This window comes from Engraulis encrasicolus, chromosome 21 (assembly GCF_034702125.1).
Source record: "Engraulis encrasicolus isolate BLACKSEA-1 chromosome 21, IST_EnEncr_1.0, whole genome shotgun sequence".
Lineage (NCBI taxonomy): Eukaryota > Metazoa > Chordata > Actinopteri > Clupeiformes > Engraulidae > Engraulis > Engraulis encrasicolus.
The window spans coordinates 25,870,210-25,890,099 of record NC_085877.1 but is presented as its reverse complement, the minus strand read 5'-3'; the positions used below and the strand labels follow the sequence as shown (position 1 = coordinate 25,890,099).

Below are 19,890 nucleotides of genomic sequence, written 5' to 3'. Positions count from 1 at the left end.
TGTGTGTGTGTGTGTGTGTGTGTGTGTGTGTGCGTGTGGGTGTGTGTGGGTGTGCAGGAAAGCCAAAGTATATGGACACACAGGCAATTTGTCCTGGGCCCATAGAGAGAGAGGGCCCAGAATTGGGGGGGGGGGGGGGGCGGGGTATGCTGGCATGGCGGGACAAAGGGGTCTGTTGTCCCTGGCCCAGGGAGATGTATTATAATCCTGCAAGGTGTTTTATGTGTAATTTTTATTGGAACTAGCACCCTTGAATTGGTGTGGGGTTAGAGAAATGGAGAGAGAGAGAGAGAGAGAGAGAGAGATTGCATATTTTCAGCACAGCAATCTTTAGTTCAATGCAAATTATGGAAAGGGCACCAAGATGATTGCGCAAAATGGCAATTTCTGTAGGTTGTGACGGTAACTACATGATTGTACAGTCATTCAGACCTCGGAAGTTCTCAGTCAACTACACACAGTGCGTGTGCAATGGAATTTCCCTCAATGCGTCACCACGCCCACCAATGTGTCTGATTGGGCTAGAAACCTTCACACCAAAACTTTATTTCCCTTTGATTGGATGTCGTTTATGTCAATCTAGTCAATTTCCTGCTTTTGGGCGTGAGGTTGCTTTGTTTTCTGTGCGACGTGTTGTCAAAGTTTAAAACTCTGAGATGTCAGTATCGGTAAGTTTGTCGCAGTACTTTTGGTACCGCGTTGTTTGTTTATGTGTAGACAGTGTTCTAAATGGAATGCGTTTTGTCTTATTGTAATATCAATGACGCTTGTAGACAAGAGTAACAAGAACAAGGAAATAACACCTAATAACCCACACAGATTCGTGTTCCGAGGCTATCATATCACCAAGTATGGCTTAATTACGCAACCGTTTTTGTGGTGCGTAGCAATTAGTCGACTCGGAACGCTACTTTGTTTCATTCACCAAAGTTGTCTCTCACCAGAAGTTTTGAGCGTGCGGAAACATTGTCCAAGAATGGTGACAGGTGTCGATGTTTGATACAAAGTAACAAATGCAAGAAAGCAATAGAACTATCCCCGAGTTCTGCATTAACCTGAGCATGATTTCCTGAATGTGTCTAATGATTATGCAAACTTGTTTTCGTGCCTGTAGTGACTCCATCCATCAATTAATCCACCATGTCGGGAGTCGCTCGCCATCCAAGTAGACGACGGCGTCCCCCTAAAATGTTCCTGGTGCCGTCCGATCTTAAGATCATGGATCACCTGGACGGAACCATTCGGGTGCCGCGGGGGTGTTTGTGCCAGGAACAAGAGACCCAGGAAAGGAATGGAAGAGTGGAGGTGTGGGTAAAGGTAAGGAGCTTTGTGTAAAAGTGAAAAAAGTAAAAATAACAAAGTAGCATTGGCTACCCAGCCCTGTAAGCAGCTTCTCCAGACTGTTTACACGTGCATTCACGTGCATAAGCATTCACAACTCCCACTTACACTGTGGTCCAAACGTTGCCAAGGTTCCCTATGCCAGCTAGAACACCTACCATGTTTAGATTACCTACATAGCCTGCCTCACTAGTGGCTGACATGACAGAAGATTGACAGAAAGTAGTATTGTGGCTAATAAACTATCACAGAAGTTAGAGGCGATTCTAGGGAAAATTCAAAGGAAGGAACATTTTAAACAAAATTGCACCTATTATATTGTAGTAAAGTGTGAGCTGTTATTCACCTTATTGGGGCTTGGGGGTCCTAAGCGGCTGCCTGCCTAGCCTGGTGACAAGATGCCCCTCTGCATGCAGGAGATTTTCATCACCCTATTTAATAAAAAACACACCAACACAACAACAAAGCAACAGTCCAGATGTGATAACGGCCCCTGTTCTGGGGAAACAAGACCCTTTACAAGATACCTTGACTGTATCAAAAGCAAACAAGTGCTTCTGGGTCTTCACCTTTTTTCCTTGGTGTTCATCAGTGTAGGGGCTATCAAACTGGGTCCAGAAAGAGGAAATCTGAAGCACTCAAGGTTACAATATGCCCTGAAGAAGCCCGTATTGGCTGAGACATGAAGGCATTGTAGCCAAATAAAAAGTTAAAAAAAAGTGTAACCTTGTGTGCCTCAGATGTTTCTCTACCAATCCCTGTAAGTGTATATTCCATGGTTTCTGTTTTTATGTTGCTGCTGACCTCGTATTTCCGTGTCCTGCTAAGGTACTAGATACTGGTGGCATGTTCAAGATCGACAGGCAGAAGCTAATCGAGATCCCTGCTGACCAGTCCAACCTATTGGAGCCTGTGAAGGACCTGGAGGCCCGTCTTAAACTGCACAGCAAGCCCCATCGGCTGCAGCGATTGGCTCTCCTCCCTATGGGGTCTCCCGTCACCGTGGTGATGAGCCAGGAGTCCCTGGCCGAGGGAGAGTTGAGGTTCAGGGGACCCCTCACCAGAGGCAGCACAGCAGTGTACTTTGGGGTTCAGCTCAAGGTGGGTGGTGGATTACAGATGTTGTCACTAAGGTGTTTTGTACAATGTGGGTTCATTTTAATGTCTCTCCTCTCTGTACAATAGTAGTTTCCTTACTGTTTCCCTACTGTCAGCCTTAGCACAACAACTTTTTAGAGGACTTTTCCCCAAAAAACATCCTGATTGCAAATCAGAAAATGACCATTGAATGGAACATTGTGCTTTTGAGAGATATTGAATAAAACATCTATCTACTCTATTCGTATCATGAAGTAAGCACAAGGAGAGGATGGGAGGTTCAATATTGAAATGGGCTTTTTGTCTACACATACGTTCAGCTCATTTTTCTTGATGTGAGATTGAGGCGCAACACAGGTTTAGGTATTGGGGTCAAGAAGGTCACTAAGAAGGTCATTTGTTCAGTTAGTCATTGTTCAGTTCGTTGTCATTGATGCAGTGGGTGTAATGTGCCTAGTTACACAGGTTTCCGTCGGCTGAGTTGTGTTGCTTTCCCATTCACTTTATATTGGTCGGTAGCACTTCACTTGACGCTCGCGTCATCTGCATAACATGACAGTGTCATAATAGTGTCAACACAGTGTCATGACACAGTCATGGAGTCATAAACATGATGTCAATGTCATTAAAGTTTCATTGTCATTGTTGACTTTGTTTGGGCTGTCATGTCAATGATAAATGAAAATAAAATATTTATGACACGAGTATGACTGTGTTACGACACTTTTGACACTTATGTCCAGGGCTGATAGTATTCAGGCTCCATGCCTGATTTCAGGCTTGACAGAGTTTGCAAAAATAAAGACATTGATAATAATTAGCCATTAGGTTATTCTTATCCCAGAAAGTGTTACAGTTTCACTGTTTTCTTCTACTATCAGGCTTGAATAATAGTCATGCACAGGCTAGTTTGAACAATGTGTCAAAATATTGTACAGTATCTTGTCAGCGTCACAGGGAAAAAAGTTCAGGCTCAGGATTTTTTTTCCACCATCACCCCTGTATGTCACGCATATGATGCCGGCGTTGAGTTAAGTGTTACCCATTGGTTTAGGTCACTGGTGCTGCTGCACTGAATTGTGGCTCCGCTCATAGAACATCTGTCTACTGTACCAGAGAGAGTATATACTTAAAGAATCTCTGACTGTACTATATGCACATAGCATGTCCACTAGTGTTGTGTGGAACCATTGAATGATCGCGCAGTGCCTTCTCTATGAGCCTGTGTGATCCGCCTGTGTGCGTCGCCAAATACACCAACTGATCAGTTCCTCGTTCATCGCAGTTGGTGTGTCTGCACCAAGTCGAGTATGTTGAGACCTTTAATGACCTGTAATGACCTCCAATGACAAGCTTGATTCAGTCCCAAGAAATGTTTCAGAATGCATTATGCATAACTCAGAGTAGCCTAAGATTATGTCAAAAGTGTGACTTGACTGCTTTGTGGTCCTTCTATGCATTTTATTTAGTCCAAATGAGGAAATGTTGTGTTTGAAAAGGCTATAATTGGGAATCAGTAGTTCAATTCATTTCTTGTATTTGCTGTGCTGCATGCTGAAGTGTTTTGTTACCGTGGAAAATGTCAGCATTATGGAAGGTTCTGTATGTTATTGTCTGTGCCATGTTACACAAAATTGTTTGCATAGTTGCCCTGCTTTTGACAGATCTGAAAGATTACTTTGATAATGCTCCAGCCAAGCCTCCCCTCCCCCTTTCTTATCACGTTTGCACCCTGTGCTAGTCTCGCTACTTTATGAGGCCTGTTGTTTCCTTTTTCTCTCTCGGTCTTATTTTGTTTTTGCAGCACCTGAGCTTGCTCTGTTTCTGACTGTTTATGACTCACATATTTGTGTGAAGTCAATCCTGCCCTCACCTCGTCATTTCTGCGTTTTACATCGAATTTCATTTGCAATTTCGCTTGTCACACAGTGTGACTTCAGTGATCACAAAAACAGTCCCTTCTCTTCACTTCATAGCATAATTCGCAGACATACATTACATCACATTACAGTATTACATTTAGCAGATGTTTCTAATCCAAAGCAACGCACACAACAAGGGCATAATCAGTAATGGGCAATATGTGTATAATTTTAAGATTTAAATTACATACATTTTTACAAACTACACATATTGTTCTTTTCTTGCATTGGACACAGTGTAGTCTCGTTACTTATACTTATTTTGGAATCTTTTACACTGCTAGAACATCGCTCTGTATCAGGTCAAATAATGTGAGGTTGATTCAGGCTAAACTCATCCACCACGAACCTGAGAGAATGAGGGAATGTCAGCTGTGTGTGTGCGCGTGAGGGAGGAAGGAAAGCCCTGTTTATTCATCCCCTCCGTCAAACACACTCGTTTCCTGCTGGCACTGGGAAGCGGAGACCCGCAACCCCACAGCCACAAGCCCATTGTGATTTAATGATTACCTTTTACAGTTACAGGGAATGTCAATGTGTGTCAATTAAAATTTTCCCTATCCTCCCGCTTCCTCCTGTGTTTCCTAAACACCCCTGGGGCTTGCATGAGATGGAACAGGCTGCTCCTAGAGGGCTTCAATAATATTTACAACGTCCATAATGGACAATGGTACAATTGTACTTGCAACCTGTAAGGATGAGAAAAAAGCATACAGTATGGTGTTGTCTCTAAAATCTGTCAACCATGGCCATATTCCCCTTCTCTGTCCTTTCTCTCTCCGGCCCTTCTGGCCTGCAAGCAACAGTGCAGCTCAAGCGGGCTACAATATTCATTGCTAATGAACGATGGCAATGCCCATATTGTCCCTACTCTTTCTCTTGTCTGCGTGGCTAGTCGTCAGGCAAGGGTGCAGATAACGTATTGACTGTTAAGAAACCGTCTATGAAGCCTTTTCCCTATAACCCTTCTTTCTCCAGAGTAGAAAGTGGTATTATGATGGAGCTCTATTATTAATATCTTATTGTGTCTTCACTACTTTTCCTCTCTCTCTCTTTCTCTCTCTCTCTCTCTCTCTCTCTCTCTCTCTCTCTCTCTCGCTCTCGCTCTCGCTCTCGCTCTCTCTCTCTCTCTCTCTTTCTCTCTCTCTCTCTCTCTCTCTCTCTCTCTCTCTCTCTCTTGCTCTCTCTTGCTCTCTCTTGCTCTCTCTCTCTCCCCCTGCAGGGCTGGGCCGCAGGTAAAGGCACCTGTAACGGCTCCTACAAGGGCCATCAGCTCTTCACCTGCCCTGAGGCCTGCGGCATCTTTGTCTCGGCCGGCCAGATCACCACCCGGCGCTCCTCGCGAGAGATCGACTCCAAAGACTACAACAACCACAATGGCCCTCTTCCTCCATCCAACTTCCACAATGCACCTGGCTCCCAACAACAGGTAAGCCAGAGGCCTTGGTGGCCAGATGCCACCAAGAAGTCAAGTTCCTTGAAAATATGAGCAGTCACCCTCGAGCATCCTAGCGCTTGTGCGCCCAGTCTTTTCCTCAGAAACCGTCAGTTCATGCAACGCATAAAACAGCCTCGGAACAGCGAATCATGCGGTTAATCACAACTTGTACCAGCACGAAGTTTTTCACGAACAGAGAACTGATACGACAAAACAACAAGAAGAAACTCATTGCGCTCATTTCATTGTTTTGTTTTCATTTCATTGCTTTTTCGCGCTGTAAAACATGTGCTGAGGGATTTTAGACAGGACTGTCTTTGCACGCGGGCTGTTATGAAAAGCAGAGTACAACACACGGTCCGATCAGTCTCTGTCATCCCGTTGACTGTCAGAATTTGGCCTTTGGAAAAATTCCCGAATTTTGGCTTAAAATATGGGAATTTTCCCGAATTTTGGGAGCTCAAAGTTGACAGGTATGGTCCCCATGTGCATGCAAGCAAGCCCATTTGTGGTTGGGTGCCTTAGTGTAGTGGGCCACAGCATCCCTATCGCATTTGAGTTTAGAGATAGTATTTCGGGCTATTTTACGGGATAGGGTTAGGGTTAGGGTTAGGGATCATAGTGGCTTGTTACTGTCAAAGAGCCATTAAAAAAACTGGCTCAAATTGGCTCTTGAACGGTGTTTTCAGTGTTGTTAAGAACATAGCTTTTTCTCTCCACCTGAATATATATTTTTCCAAACAGCAACTGATTGCCCTCCTGCTTCTAAAGACTGTTTCTGTCACTCTCCAACGAAGACTTGTGTTTTTTCCCCAAATTGAAGTACTCGCGTGTAGGTCACGTGCTTAAAGGAAATGAAAAATGAACAAAAACACGGTAGCTGTGATTCGGTTCCCATCATTCACTTCTAAGAGCCGTTCAAAAGAATCGATTCATTCACGAACGTTACATCACTATTTGAGTTTTGAACATGCCTACGTTTCCACCCAGCAGCAGGTGATGGCACCCCCCAGTTCCCACCATCACCAGCAGCAGCCCGTCAGCATCCTATCCCGCACGGCAGAGTCCGTCGTCCAGAGGCCCACGTCCCCCACAGGCCCGCTGCTGCAGCAGGGGCAACGGGTGATGTTTGCCCAGGATGATGTCACTCAGACGGGGAAGGTGGCCTTCTGTGGGCCCCTGCCTGGAAGGACGTCTGGAGGAGTTTATGTGGGTGTGGTGCTGGTGAGTAAGAGAGGTGTGTGTGTGTGTGTGTGTGTGTGTGTGTGTGTGTGTGTGTGTGTGTGTGTGTGTGTGTGTGTGTGTGTGTGTGTGTGTGTGTGTGTGTGTGTGTGTGTGTGTGTGTAAGCTTACACATCATGCAATGCAAAGTTTTTGCTTGTGTTTGAATATGTGCTGCAGTGCATGTCTTATGTGACAAGTTTAAGCATGTACATGCAAATTTCAGGATGAATGAAAGATGTTTTCATGCATTTTGTAGTAATGTAATTAGTAGGAAACTTATATAGGTCTATTTCTATAATCGGAGTTGACAGTTATGTTACAAGATTCTGTAATAGTATAATTTGTATCTACTAGCATTTCATTTGCATCCATTTGAAGTGTTACCTGTTCCATATGTTGTCCCTTATGATGTGTTGCCATGTGGCTAACTTGTTGCTTTGTCGTTTGTTTATTTGCACAAATGCAAACGTGTGTGTGTATGTATGTGTCTGTGCGTGCGTGTGTGTGTGCGCGTGTGCAGGACAACCCGGTTGGTAACTGGGACGGCACCTATAAGAACCATAAGCTGTGCTCAATCCCCTCCCCCCAGTTTGGGCACCTGCTCCCGCTCTCCAAAGTCACTCCAGGTAACAGGACATTTGGACATAACCTTTAACCCATTGATGCCCGATTTTGCGTTGCACAACATTGGCCCTGGTGCCTGGAGCTGCATTACGTAACATTCAGGGTCATGAGATTTGAGACAACTTTATTAAAAATCTCTGTTTGTTTGAGATGAATGAACACATTCTAATGAAAGATGAGGGTCTTAGCGTTTAAATGCAACTTAGTGCATTCGATATTTAGGTTTTTATAGACTGAGGGCAGCTTTTCTGAAAAAGGGCTCAGCCCCCCCCCCTCCACATTCACTTTTGTGGATGCATGTGAAAATGTATGGTGTACTAGGTGAATTGGAGTGAGAGTGGCGTTTTTTGCGAGGCAAAGGGTGGACACACACCTGCAGAGCTCAAGGTTGAGAGGTCGTATTTTTAAGGAACATAAGATCTTGGTGGTATATCTGGCATCAAATCTTCTGGCAGGTAGCCTGATAAGCCAGACCCTCTCTTCTTGCGTAGCTGGTAGAATACATTGAGAGTGTGTGGCTTGTTAGGCTAACTGGCAGTGTCGTGGGGAGGACCGAGGTCTTTTTTTAAATAAAAAATCAGGGATATTTGTGGCAAAATAACAAATCGGGGAGACGGCGGGAAATAAGTCAGAAATAGGGAGTTTCCCGTGGAAAAATGGGAGGGTTGACGGGTATGTTTGAAACACCCAACTTCACACTCTTTTTTTTATGTAGAAATCTGTTGGTTGTGTCATGTGTTCCATTTCTTAGTATACCTACGTAGATAGACCCTCATGGTTCTCGTGCGATGTTGCTTCAGTACAGTTCAGTTCACGAGTTTGTATCTGTGACTGAGTAAAGCATAGTGTGCAATGTTTTTTTTATTATATGTGTGACAAGAAGCTAGTGACTGTGCTTGTTTCCCATATAATCTGATGCTTTTAATTCGCACCCAAAGCAGTATTTAAAAACGTGTGAGCATGCTTACTTCTGTTTTGCAGCTGCATAAAGCAGAAGCACTCTGATCATGGCAGGATGTTTCCCCCAGAGATGCCTATACAAATCTTTTCGCAATTCTGTTCATTTGGAGCTTTTTTGTATATAATGCTAAGGCAGACATTGTAGGACATTATGTGATGTTGTGTCAGTTCAGTTCACTTTTTTTTGCATCTGTAGTGCTCAGATCAGGGAAGGATGTAGTCCGAAACTTCGCATTTAAAACCCCTTTCGTGTGCAGACATTTTACTTCAAGAACTTGAGTTAGAATGGCCATAGAGCTTAAATGTTCTTTTGTGTGGTGTTGCGTCACCTCCGTTCACACTCTGTTGTATCTTTTGCTGTGTAAAGCATTACAGGTGAGAGCACGGCAGGATGTTTATCACAGAGCTGCATGTATGAATTCATATGGGCCATCTCTTCTCAATTATGTTTTCTTCAATCACGTTTTTTTGGTCAGCAATGCTCAGGCAGACCCGGAAGGACCTCATGTAATGTCGCATCACCTCAGTTCACTTTAGGTTCTTTTGCATTTCTTGCTGTGTAAAGCTTTACAGCTGCATTCAGGGCAGGTTGTTGATCACAGAGATGCATCTATAAATACATGCAGGGCCCTAAATGAACATATTTCACCACCAGCCAAAATGGCTAGTAGATGAAATCTTACTAGCCAAACACACACTCACGAATAGGTCAAAGTGAGGAGAATCTTGGAACTTAAAACTTTTCTACCAGCCAAAATAAAATGTCACCAGCATTTGGCTGGTTGGCTGGTGTTAATTTAGAGCCCGAAATACATGTACAAGTGATTCTGTTTTTTTTTTTTAAATCATGTTTTTGTCAATGAGGCTCCGCCAGATATCTTAAGACCTTATGAGAAGTTGCCTAAATTCTGGCTCAGTTACAGTTTCTGTACACTTAACAGACATTTTACTTCGAGACTTTCAGTTAGAATGGCCACATATTCCTTCTACAGCATGTTCTCATGTGATGCATCAGCTCAGTTCACTTCAGGCTCTGTTGCATCTCTCTGTGTCTAAAGCAGAACAGAGCAGCTGAGCTCAGGGCAGGATGTTGATCACAGAGCAGAATTCCCCTGGCTCCCTCGCCACTCCTCATGCGCAAGCCAGCTAGACAAAGGGCCACGTCGGCCCCACGCTTAAAAGTTTCGGTGAAAACACCCTGCTCGTTGCTCTGCACACACACACACACACAGATGCATAACATGTGCACACACACACACACACACACACACACACACACACACACACACGCTCCACACAACATTACACCCAACATTAGGCCCAACACAGGTGGCAGCTCTGTGCTACAGAGATTAATTTTTGGGCTTCCTACCAGCACATTGTGTTCCAATATATTTTGGTAAACACTATTCATTTCATCGGATGTTTTCCTCTTTTCCGTTACTTTTCTGTTCAGGGTCCACAGTGTTTAGTTGGCATGAAGCAACACAATATGAATGAATAAAGTGGATGTGGACAGTAGGCAGTCGTGGTATTTTATGGGGTATTGTTTAAATACTGACTGTGTGATTTTAAGCACTGTAACATAATATCAGAATTGTAGAAAATGACTAGTGTTCTCATCATCATGACAAAATATGTCTTAATCAAGATTATAAATGTGGCATGGGCGATTGGGCGCTTATAGCTCTAGGTATAGACCAGAGAAGTACAGTTTGTGCTTTAAGTTTGAAATGGTGTGCATACAGAGTGAAAAGTAACTTGGTTCTCTACACTAATTTATTTCTCTCTCTCTCTCTCTCTCTCTCTCTCTCTCTCTCTCTCTCTCTCTCTCTCTCTCTCTCTCTCTCTCTCTCTCTCTCCCTCTCCCTCTCTCTCTCTCTCTCTCTCTCTCCCCCCCCTCTCCCTTTCTTCGTCTCTCCCCCTCTCTCCAGTGGAATCCAGGAGAGAGAAGTCACCTCCACCCGTAGCCGTGGTCGCCACCAAGCCCGCCCTGAAGCCCCCCTCCCTAGGCTCCTCCAAAGTCGCCCTGGTCCCTGTGCTGCCCCCTTACACCAAACCGGCTCTGAAGCCCGTCACTGCGCCCAAACCTGTCTCGCCCGTCTCCCCTACATCTGCCTCCTCACCCAACCCCGCACTTCCATCACCTGTGCTGTCTGTGCCCCCTTACCAGCCCAAGACTGCCCTTCAACCCCCCTCTAAGCAGTCCGGCTCCCCCCCTCCACTACCACCACCAAGCTTCTCTACGTCCTCCTCCGCAGCCTCCAACAACTCCAACTCTAGCAAGCCCCCACCCCCTCCCCCTGCCAGCCTCAAGCCCTCCGTTAAGCCTCTTCCACCTCCCCCCACCACAGCATCCCCCCCTTATCAAACCACCAACCACACGGACCAGCAGCAACCACGCGCCTCCAAGCTGGCATTGACGCCTCCTTACTCAACCAATAACAACACGGAACAACCATCGCGTACCTCCAAACCGCCGCCACTGATGCCAGCTTTCCCGAACAACCACACGGACCACCAACCACCACCACGCACATCCAAACATGCACTGACGCCCCTCTACTCGACCAATCACACAGATCAACATCCACGTGGTTCGACCAATGGGCTCCCGGGCCCTCCATCACCTCCGAGCCCGGAGGAGGTGGAGTTTGACATGGAGGCGGAGTCTCCGGGGGCTGCAGATGGGGCAGTGTTTGACACGGGGACAGGGTTTGGGCTGGAGGTGGGCTCTATGGTGGAGGTGAACGAGCCCCCACAGTATGGAGTCATCCGCTGGATAGGGCGCATCAGCGGCATCCCCGAGCTGGTGGCCGGAGTCGAACTGGTACGGAAAAATTACACACTTTAATCGTTCGCTTGAAACATTAAAACACGGCCCCTAAAAAATGGGCAGGATGATGCAGCACTCTTCTTTTAAAAATAAAGTTGCTTTAATGTAACTGCTAGTTCATATTCGAATTTTAAGGCCTAAAAAAAGTGAGCAAGTAGTATTGCGCACAGTTGTAAAACAAACCTAGTAATCCACTGATTGACCTCATGTAAAGTGGACATGGTCAACCCAAGCTTTGCTGCCAGGCAGAGACATCAACAACAGATTCCTCCTTCCTCTAAGACCCTATTATTAGTTTGTTATCACCAGAATGGCAACGGCCAAGTTGTAATGTATTACTAAAAGGCTGTTACTTTGCACTGGTTTTGAAGTGTCGTACTATGGTAGGGAAGTTGTTCAAACAGCTAACACTGTGCGTTATGAGTCATAAAGTCATTAGTAGAACTGGAATTGGTATGAAACCACAATGGAATATGCTACACCACCTTGTTATAATGAACCGTAACACTCCCACACAAATTGTTTTGATGTTACGTGTGGTGAAAATCCTTTTCTGTGGTTGATGTTGTCATTGCAGTGAGCAGTTTTTTAAACGACACTTATAAAGTTGTTGTTTTTTTAATCAATTTAAGAAATGGGTGAAACAAGTTTTTGTTCTACTACCTCTGCCATTCTCTCTGGCTCTGTTGCTCTCTGCCATAGCAAATGCTACATTGATCAGAATTTAGATTCAGAATACTGGCCGAAGGGCCAGTTGTCGTAGCCAATATTTTGGTCTATAATAAGAAATGATGTATGCTGACATAACTTTTTTTAGTTCATAATGAAATGTTTTGAGATGCATACAGTAGCCTGCTGTATGGAATGGATGTGGTTAAACTTTTAAATCCAAAAGTCCATTCTTGTAATGGCTCTTTTGGCCTGATGAACTTTCTTAGTACGCTGCATGCGGCCCCTGTGCCTGAGAAATGCCCACCTCTGATGTATAGTAACATTATTACTTTTTTCATACATTACTGCATTGATTCACACTAAACTGGTGCTTTTATCCAGCTATTGGTTACAGTCCCTGGAGCAATGTGGGGTTAGGTGCCTTGCTCAAGGGCACCTCAGCCATTGAGTGCGGTACGATAGGGAGTGGAATGGTGAGATACAAACCTGCAACCCTCTGATCTGAAGCCCATCTCGGTAGCCCCTTAATGCACGCCGTACCTCATGTGGCACTCTGTAATAGACATTGAAAGCTACACTACTTTGACCGTGCACGGGGCGTTTAGTAATACATTACGACTTGGTCATTGCCATTCTGGTAACAGCTCATTTATAATGCTGTGTCTTAAGGGGTTAATCACTAACCACTTTCTCTCTCTCTCTCTCTCTCTCAGGACCAGGAGATTACGGCCGGTACGGACGGCAGCTACCTGAGCGAGCGCTATTTCCGTTGTCCGGCTAACAAGGGCCTATTCGTCAAGCTGCGCAGCTGCAGGCGCGACTCCCGATTCCCCGTCCCTGAGATGCCAATCAACCAGGTGGAGCGCTGCAACTCCATAGGTGAGTGGTGGGAGATGATGTGTGCAGTAGAGGATGACATTTTTCGGGAATTCCTGTGGGTCCTGTGGGTCCCGCGGGATGGGAGTCAACATTTTAAAAATGAACGGGAGCGGGCAGGAGTGGGAATAAAGACGAATGGGAACTGGCAGGAGCGAGAATAAAAATGAACAAAAATGAATGATTTTGAGTGAGAGTGGGCAGGATTGGAGACATTCTTACAGGAGTGGGATGGGAGGGGATTTCCTTTTTTTAACTCCTTTTTTTTTCCTGGGACCGGGATGGGACGGGAGTTAAAATCCTCTCCCGTGTCATACTCTAGTGTGCAGTTACATGCCAGGAGATAGGGGGCTTGTTTTTGACGGAGCAGTGATGGTTTTGCGATGCAGCGCGCAAAATTCTAACCCCGAAAATTCTAACCAGAATGCATCAAACTGGCAAAGTTTGCCAGCTCCATCAAAAACGAGTAAAATGTGTAGGCTACAGTTACATCCCAGGAGTATTCCGGTTTATTTTACGGAATATTGTTAGTATTTGGTTTCAGAGAAGTTCCGGAATATTCCGTTTTCGTGTGTGCAGAGAGTGTTGTGCTGCCGGAATATACAGTATACTCTGTGTGTGTGTGTGTGTGTGTGTGTGTGTGTGTTGTGCAGCGTTTGCGGATTGGGGCAGTGAGCGTGTGGAGGAGCACACCGCTCCAGTAAGAGGTCCGGAGGCCCGACAGCACTATCAGGGCTGGAAGAAGGGCATCCAGGGACACCTCAACTCATGCTACCTGGACGCATCACTCTTCAGGTAACACACACACACACACACACACACCGCACTATCAGGGCTGGAAGAAGAGGATACAGGCCAGGGACACCTCAACTCATGCTACCATCTCTGTTCAAGTGAAACATCACATACACTAGGCCTATGCACAGTTGAAAAAGACCCACACCCACGGTAGTACACACACACGATATTGTGAAATCCACACAGACATGCAAACAAGATATGAATACACACAGACATGCAAACATCCATACACCGATGCATGCACTTTTAACAGGCCATGTACCTCCTTCCTGTCTGTAGAATTTGTCAATTGAATACTTGACTCCATCAATCCCTCCTACTCTCTCTCTCTTTTTCTTTCTTTCTCTCTCTCTCTCTCTCTCTCTCTCTCTCTCTCTCTCTCTCTCTCTCTCTCTCTCTCTCTCTCTCTCTCCAGTCTGTTCTCGTGCTGTAGTTCGGCGGACTCTGTCCTCTTCTGTCCCCCCGGTCCCCAGGATGGCCCCCACAGCCGCAACGCCCAAGACCTGCTACGCTGCGAGATTGTCAACCCCTTACGCAGGTGTGTGTGTGTAGTTTGATTGTATTTGTGCACAAAATCAAACATGTTTGATATCATTGGGGCACATCAGTAGTTGTGGTGTGTTCTCATTCTCAGTCTCAGTCTCATTCTAATCGTAAAAGACTCATTCAATTGGTTGGCATGTGGCCAGCTGACGGTAAATAGCATTCAGTTACAAAGTAGTTGAGTTTGTTGACATTTTAACTTGTCTTTAATTCTAATTATTAAATGATGTCTCTTCATTTCTTACTTTTATATTTTCCCCATTTTCTTGCCATTGTATGCCTCCATTTTTACTCGCCATGTTCTTTTTGTGATTTTTTTCTTGTCTTTCATATTTTTTTTTTATTTTGCAAAGCACATTTAACTGTGTTTATGTATGAAATGCGCTATACAATACTGCCTTATGTGCTGATATACTCTGCTCAGTGGTGTATTCTACTTTTTTATGGTGGGTATACTGTATATTTGAGATTTTTAGAAGTGGGTATACTGTATATATTTGTGCTATTCAAAACAATGGATAAATCAATTTTAAGTGGGTATACTGAAATCCCTGAAATTTAGAAGTGGGTATACTCCGTATACCCGCGTTCTACGTAGACTACACCACTGACTCTGCTGTGCTATATGCGTTATACTGACGGTGTCTTCATGTGCAGGAATGGCTATGTGTGTGCCAGCAAGACAATGGCTCTGCGTAAACTCCTGGAGGCCGAAACCACAGATGCTGGCTTTACCAATCAAGAGAAAGGTGACGTGTGTGTCTCTGTGTGTCTCTCTGTGTGTCTCTCTGTGTGTGTCTGTGTGTGTGTGTGTGTGTCTGTGTCTGTGTGTGTGTGTGTGTGGTACTATAGCTGTAGTGGTTGTAAATTGCGTAGTGCGTGTGTGTGTCTTGTGTCCTGAAATCTTTTAAATCTCTGCTCCTGTCCCTCCAGACCCTGAGGAGTTCCTGAACAAGCTTTTCCAGCTCCTGCGCATGGAGCCACTCCTGAGGATCAGGTAGCATTAGCTGACACCCAAAACGCCTCCTCCCCCCATAGACATCACATTGCACCACACCTCCCTTTACCTCCCCTCACCTCACCTCACCAGTCTGACACATCACACCACACCACACCACACCACCACGGCAGCTGAAAGCTTTGGCCAGGCCCGTGACCAAGTCATCTGAACGCCCCCCCCCTCACTCAATATATGCAATATAATAAGGAATCAATTCTTGGTCCTCCCTCTCTCCCTGGGGCCGAGACCACAGACCCGTTTGTCCTCTCCCCGAGACACCACACCACACCACACCACAGACGGACTTTGTGTCATCTCTCTCCCTGTGTCTTTTTCTCTCTTTTTGTCTTCTTGTTCTTTCTCTGAATTTTGTTCTGTTTTTTTTTCTACACACACACACACACACACACACACACACACACACACACACACACACACACACACACACACACAGAGTACTGTACTAACCAGGAACAAAATTGTGGTGCATAATGAGTAAAAACTAAAATGACCTAAAAATATTTTACATTTGTTTTTGTAATATAGAAATGACATAATTATAAATCTCTCTCTCTCTCGCTCGCTCGCTCGCTCGCTCTCTCTCTCTCTCTCTCTCTCTCTCTCTCTCTCTCTCTCTCTCTCTTCCCAGGTCTATGAACCATCAGCCTCAGCAGTGCCACATCTACCAGCTCTTCCCTCCCTCCACCACCCCGTCCTCCCCCCTCTCTCCCTTCTCTCCCTCCCTCTCTCCAGCGCCCCTCTCCCCCATCCCCCTCTCCCCACCCAGCGGCCACATGAGGGTGGCTAGCGTGCAGGCCCTCCTGGAGGCCTCCTTCATCCACTCAGGACTCAAGTTTACTGAGGTAACCCACACTCCCCTTTAACCTGATTGGTCAATGAGGTTCTGTCGCAAGAACTCCTTTAACCTGATTGGTGAATGACCTACTGTCGCTAGAATTCCTTTAACCTGATTGGTGAATGACCTACTGTCACTAGAACCCCTTTAACCTGAAAGACTGATGGAGTTACTCTCGGTTCACACTGAAGCTGCCTCTTATTAGGCTGGTTTGTAATTAGAAAAAGTGTTGCACTGTACAGCAGTGCAGATATCTAAACAATAGACCCACAGGTATTCTGTTTATGCTCTGTGCTGCTGAATGGCTAACACTGCTATTGTTCATAGTTGATTACCCCTGTATATTGTATTGCATTGATGTTTTTATTCACATAAATGTGATCTGAGATGCTATGCAAGCTTGAAATATATGTCTGTTAGAAAAATATTCACGATGATAATATTGTAACATAGGGTATAAATGTTGATTTAAAATGGAGTTATCATTTTTAATATAGAATAGTTGTTTGTGTTATTCTATTGTATCGTGTTGTGCGATGAGTCTCCTCTGCGTGTGTTTCCAGGCTCCCTCCTGTTTGCCTCTGCTCATGCCCAGGTTTGGGAAGGACTTCAAGATGTTTGATGCCATCCTGCCCTCTCTCACCCTGGACATCACAGACCTGCTGGATGAGTGTAAGTACCCCCTGCCTGCTTGTATTTCTTCAATATGTGTAGAGGTTGTTTATTAATGAGAGAACGTTTGTATGTTGTTTGTCAAATAAATAATGTCAAGTAAAATAATTAAATTGATTAACAAAACTAATTGTGAAACAAGAGATCCTCTCAATTGTTTATGACTGAATACTACTGTATAAATAATGACTGTCAGCACCTGCAGAGTCAGAGACCAGAAATAAAACATGGGGAAAAAATCCACAGAAAAACAAAATAAAACAAAAAACCCACAAGATTTGCATGCACATCTATATGTGAATTGGGCATACATCAATTTATGTGCGCCTTACAGACATTTATTAAAATATAATCGGTACATGATGATAAAATGTACAAACAAGCCCAAGCAAGTGGTAGGGTTTATAAGCCAAAACATACTATTCAAAGTGCTAATATTGTGTATGTGTGTGCGTGTGTGTATGTGTAGCTCTGCGGCAGTGTAGTATCTGCCAGTCTCTGGCTCACTGGGAGTGTGTGCAATGCTACGAGGATCAGGACATCACACCCGGACGCCTCAAACAGTTCTGCCATACCTGTAACACACAGGTCTGTGTACACACACACACACACAGACACATACATTTTCGCTGATTAACTTTCTCACTCAGTTTTGCATCCAGATGCATCCTCACTCTCTTCCTCTATCTGATTCTTGCATTCCCTAATCCACTCACTTACTCACTCTCTGTCTGTCTGTCTGTCTGTCTGTCTGTCTGTCTGTCTGTCTCTCTCTCTCTCTCTCTCTCTCTCTCTCTCTCTGTAGTCATTCTCATATGTGCACACATGGATACAAAGATCAGTTTTCATTGTGCCCCCTGTCTATCTTCCTTCTCCTTCTCCTCTCTCATTGTTTGGTTATGACTCAATCAATTTAGGCAAGTTGGTTGAAGCATGCATTGCATGTGCGCAAACACAGACGCATACAATGGTCATCCCTGTGAGGCAGGTGCTTGCTTGAGCTAAATACACACTGACTGATGCAAAGTTGCACGAACGAAGTTTGTCAGAACACACACACACACACACACACACACACACACACACATTTGTCTAACTGTCCTCTGTAAACACACACAAACACACAAACGCACAAAACCACCCACACATCCCAACCCACCCCCTGTGTGTCTCTTATGCAGGTGCACACCCATAAGAAGCGCATTTCACACCAGCCGGAGCGAGTCAGGACGCCGCAGTGCCCGTGGGCGGAGACATGGGAGGGGCTTAACGGCAACAGCAGTAGCAGCAGGGAATGGGAGGGGCCACTGGGGGGAAGCCGTCAGCGATTGGAGCTCTTCGCCGTCACCTGTATCGAGACGAGCCACTACGTCAGCTTCGTACGCTACGGGCCGCAGCCCACCGACTGGCTCTTCTTTGACAGCATGGCGGACCGAGAAGGTAAGGTGGACGCACAAAACCATTTGGGGTCCTTTTCAACATCGAACCTCCCATCCTAGCCTTGTGATCTTGTGATGCGATGCATGACGTCATTGATGATTTAAGTTTTATTCAATATCTTGCAAAAGCACAATTCAAAGGTCAATTTCTCATTTGCAATCGGGATGTTTAATGGGTGATAAGTCCCCCAAAAGTTGTTGTGCCAAGGCTGACAGTGGGGAAACTTCACAGAGGCGGGGCGTCAGCGAAGTGTCGACGAAGCACGAGGCCATAAAGCAATACAAGAGGACTGGAGGTTGCATAAATGGACCCATGGCTGAACGTCAAATTACTTCCTCCCATCCTTTCCTGATGCTTGTGGCCTCTTGCCTCTGTGTCTGCCATGGAGAAAACAAGATACCCTGCTGTCAGCCCTAGGCAGAGCAACTTTTGGGATACGTTTCCCCCATTCCAATCGCAAATGAGATACTGACATTTGGATTGTGGTTTTGCAAGATCTTGAATTAAAGTTTAATCATCAATGACGTCGAGGCATCATTAGTCCACAAGCGTCAGGAAAGGATGATAAGAACTATGACTTGAGTCACTGAGTTATATGCAAAAAAAAATGACAAAGGAGGTCTGGAAGTATTTAAAGCACGGGTTCCGTATTGAGCTGATACGGGACAGGGGACGTAAACCACATTTAAGAAATACACTTTTTCTCTGTGGGAGGACCAGACCCAGACCTCTCACGAAAACGAAATGTGTAGTATGTTTTTGATTTGATAGCCCAGGACAAATTTATATGAAAGGGCCCCACCCCACCCAATAGATAAAGAAGACCCAATTCTGGGCCCCCTCTCTCCCTGGGCCCAGGACAACTGTCCCCTTTGTGCCCGTCCGTCGGATACCCCTGGGTGTGATTTTGAGGGGGCCCTTTGAATAGTTTCTGCTACATAAGGGGTTCCTGACCGAAAATAAAAATAAAAATTGAGAACCCCTGGTTTAACCCAGGAGTGAATTATACACCCTACAGAATGTAAAACAAAAAATCTGTTTGTGTGTCACAGGTGGGGAGAACGGTTTCAACGTGCCTCAGGTGCGAGCGTGCCCAGAGGTGGGTCGCTACCTCAGCCTATCAGAAGAGGAGGTGAGGCGTCTTGACCCCGCCTCCCTGAAGGACACTGTCCGAAGACTCCTCTGTGACTCCTACATGTGCCTTTACCACTGTCCTGAGATCAGCCTCTACAAGTGATGCATTCAATACACAGACACAGACACAGACACAGACAATGTGCCATTACCACGGTCCTGAGATCAGCCATACACACACACACACAATCGGGTGCCTTTACCACTGTTCTAAGATCAGCCTTTACTTGTGATGTATTCAACACACATACACACACACACACACACACACACCACACACACACACACACACACACACACACACACACATACACACACACACACACACACACACCACACACAACCAAGATGACCATTCCAAATTATACATTCATCAACCACAGACACACACACACACACACACCTGTGCCTTTATCGCTGTCAAGAGATGCCTTCATGTTATTCATTCAAAAC

General features: G+C 45.3%; 1 protein-coding gene across 2 annotated transcripts; it reads left to right on the top strand.

Moving 5' to 3' along the window:
* Positions 1 to 586: 586 nt before the first annotated feature.
* Positions 587 to 19,720, top strand: LOC134437037 (ubiquitin carboxyl-terminal hydrolase CYLD-like). 2 transcript variants are annotated; one of them, XM_063186466.1, is made up of 17 exons: positions 587 to 668; positions 1,115 to 1,317; positions 2,170 to 2,442; positions 5,584 to 5,790; positions 6,793 to 7,023; positions 7,544 to 7,649; positions 10,542 to 11,437; positions 12,829 to 12,994; positions 13,645 to 13,786; positions 14,208 to 14,330; positions 14,993 to 15,084; positions 15,269 to 15,332; positions 15,985 to 16,198; positions 16,755 to 16,863; positions 17,333 to 17,451; positions 18,045 to 18,303; positions 19,356 to 19,720. In XM_063186466.1, exons 2-17 carry the CDS (start codon positions 1,141 to 1,143, stop codon positions 19,538 to 19,540), a joined length of 3,363 nt encoding a protein of 1,120 aa, XP_063042536.1. In that variant the 5' UTR covers positions 587 to 668; positions 1,115 to 1,140; the 3' UTR covers positions 19,541 to 19,720. The 2 variants fall into 2 exon arrangements, with proteins under 2 accessions (XP_063042536.1, XP_063042535.1); XM_063186465.1 differs by having other exon boundaries at positions 6,790 to 7,023.
* The last annotated feature ends 170 nt before the right edge of the window (positions 19,721 to 19,890 follow it).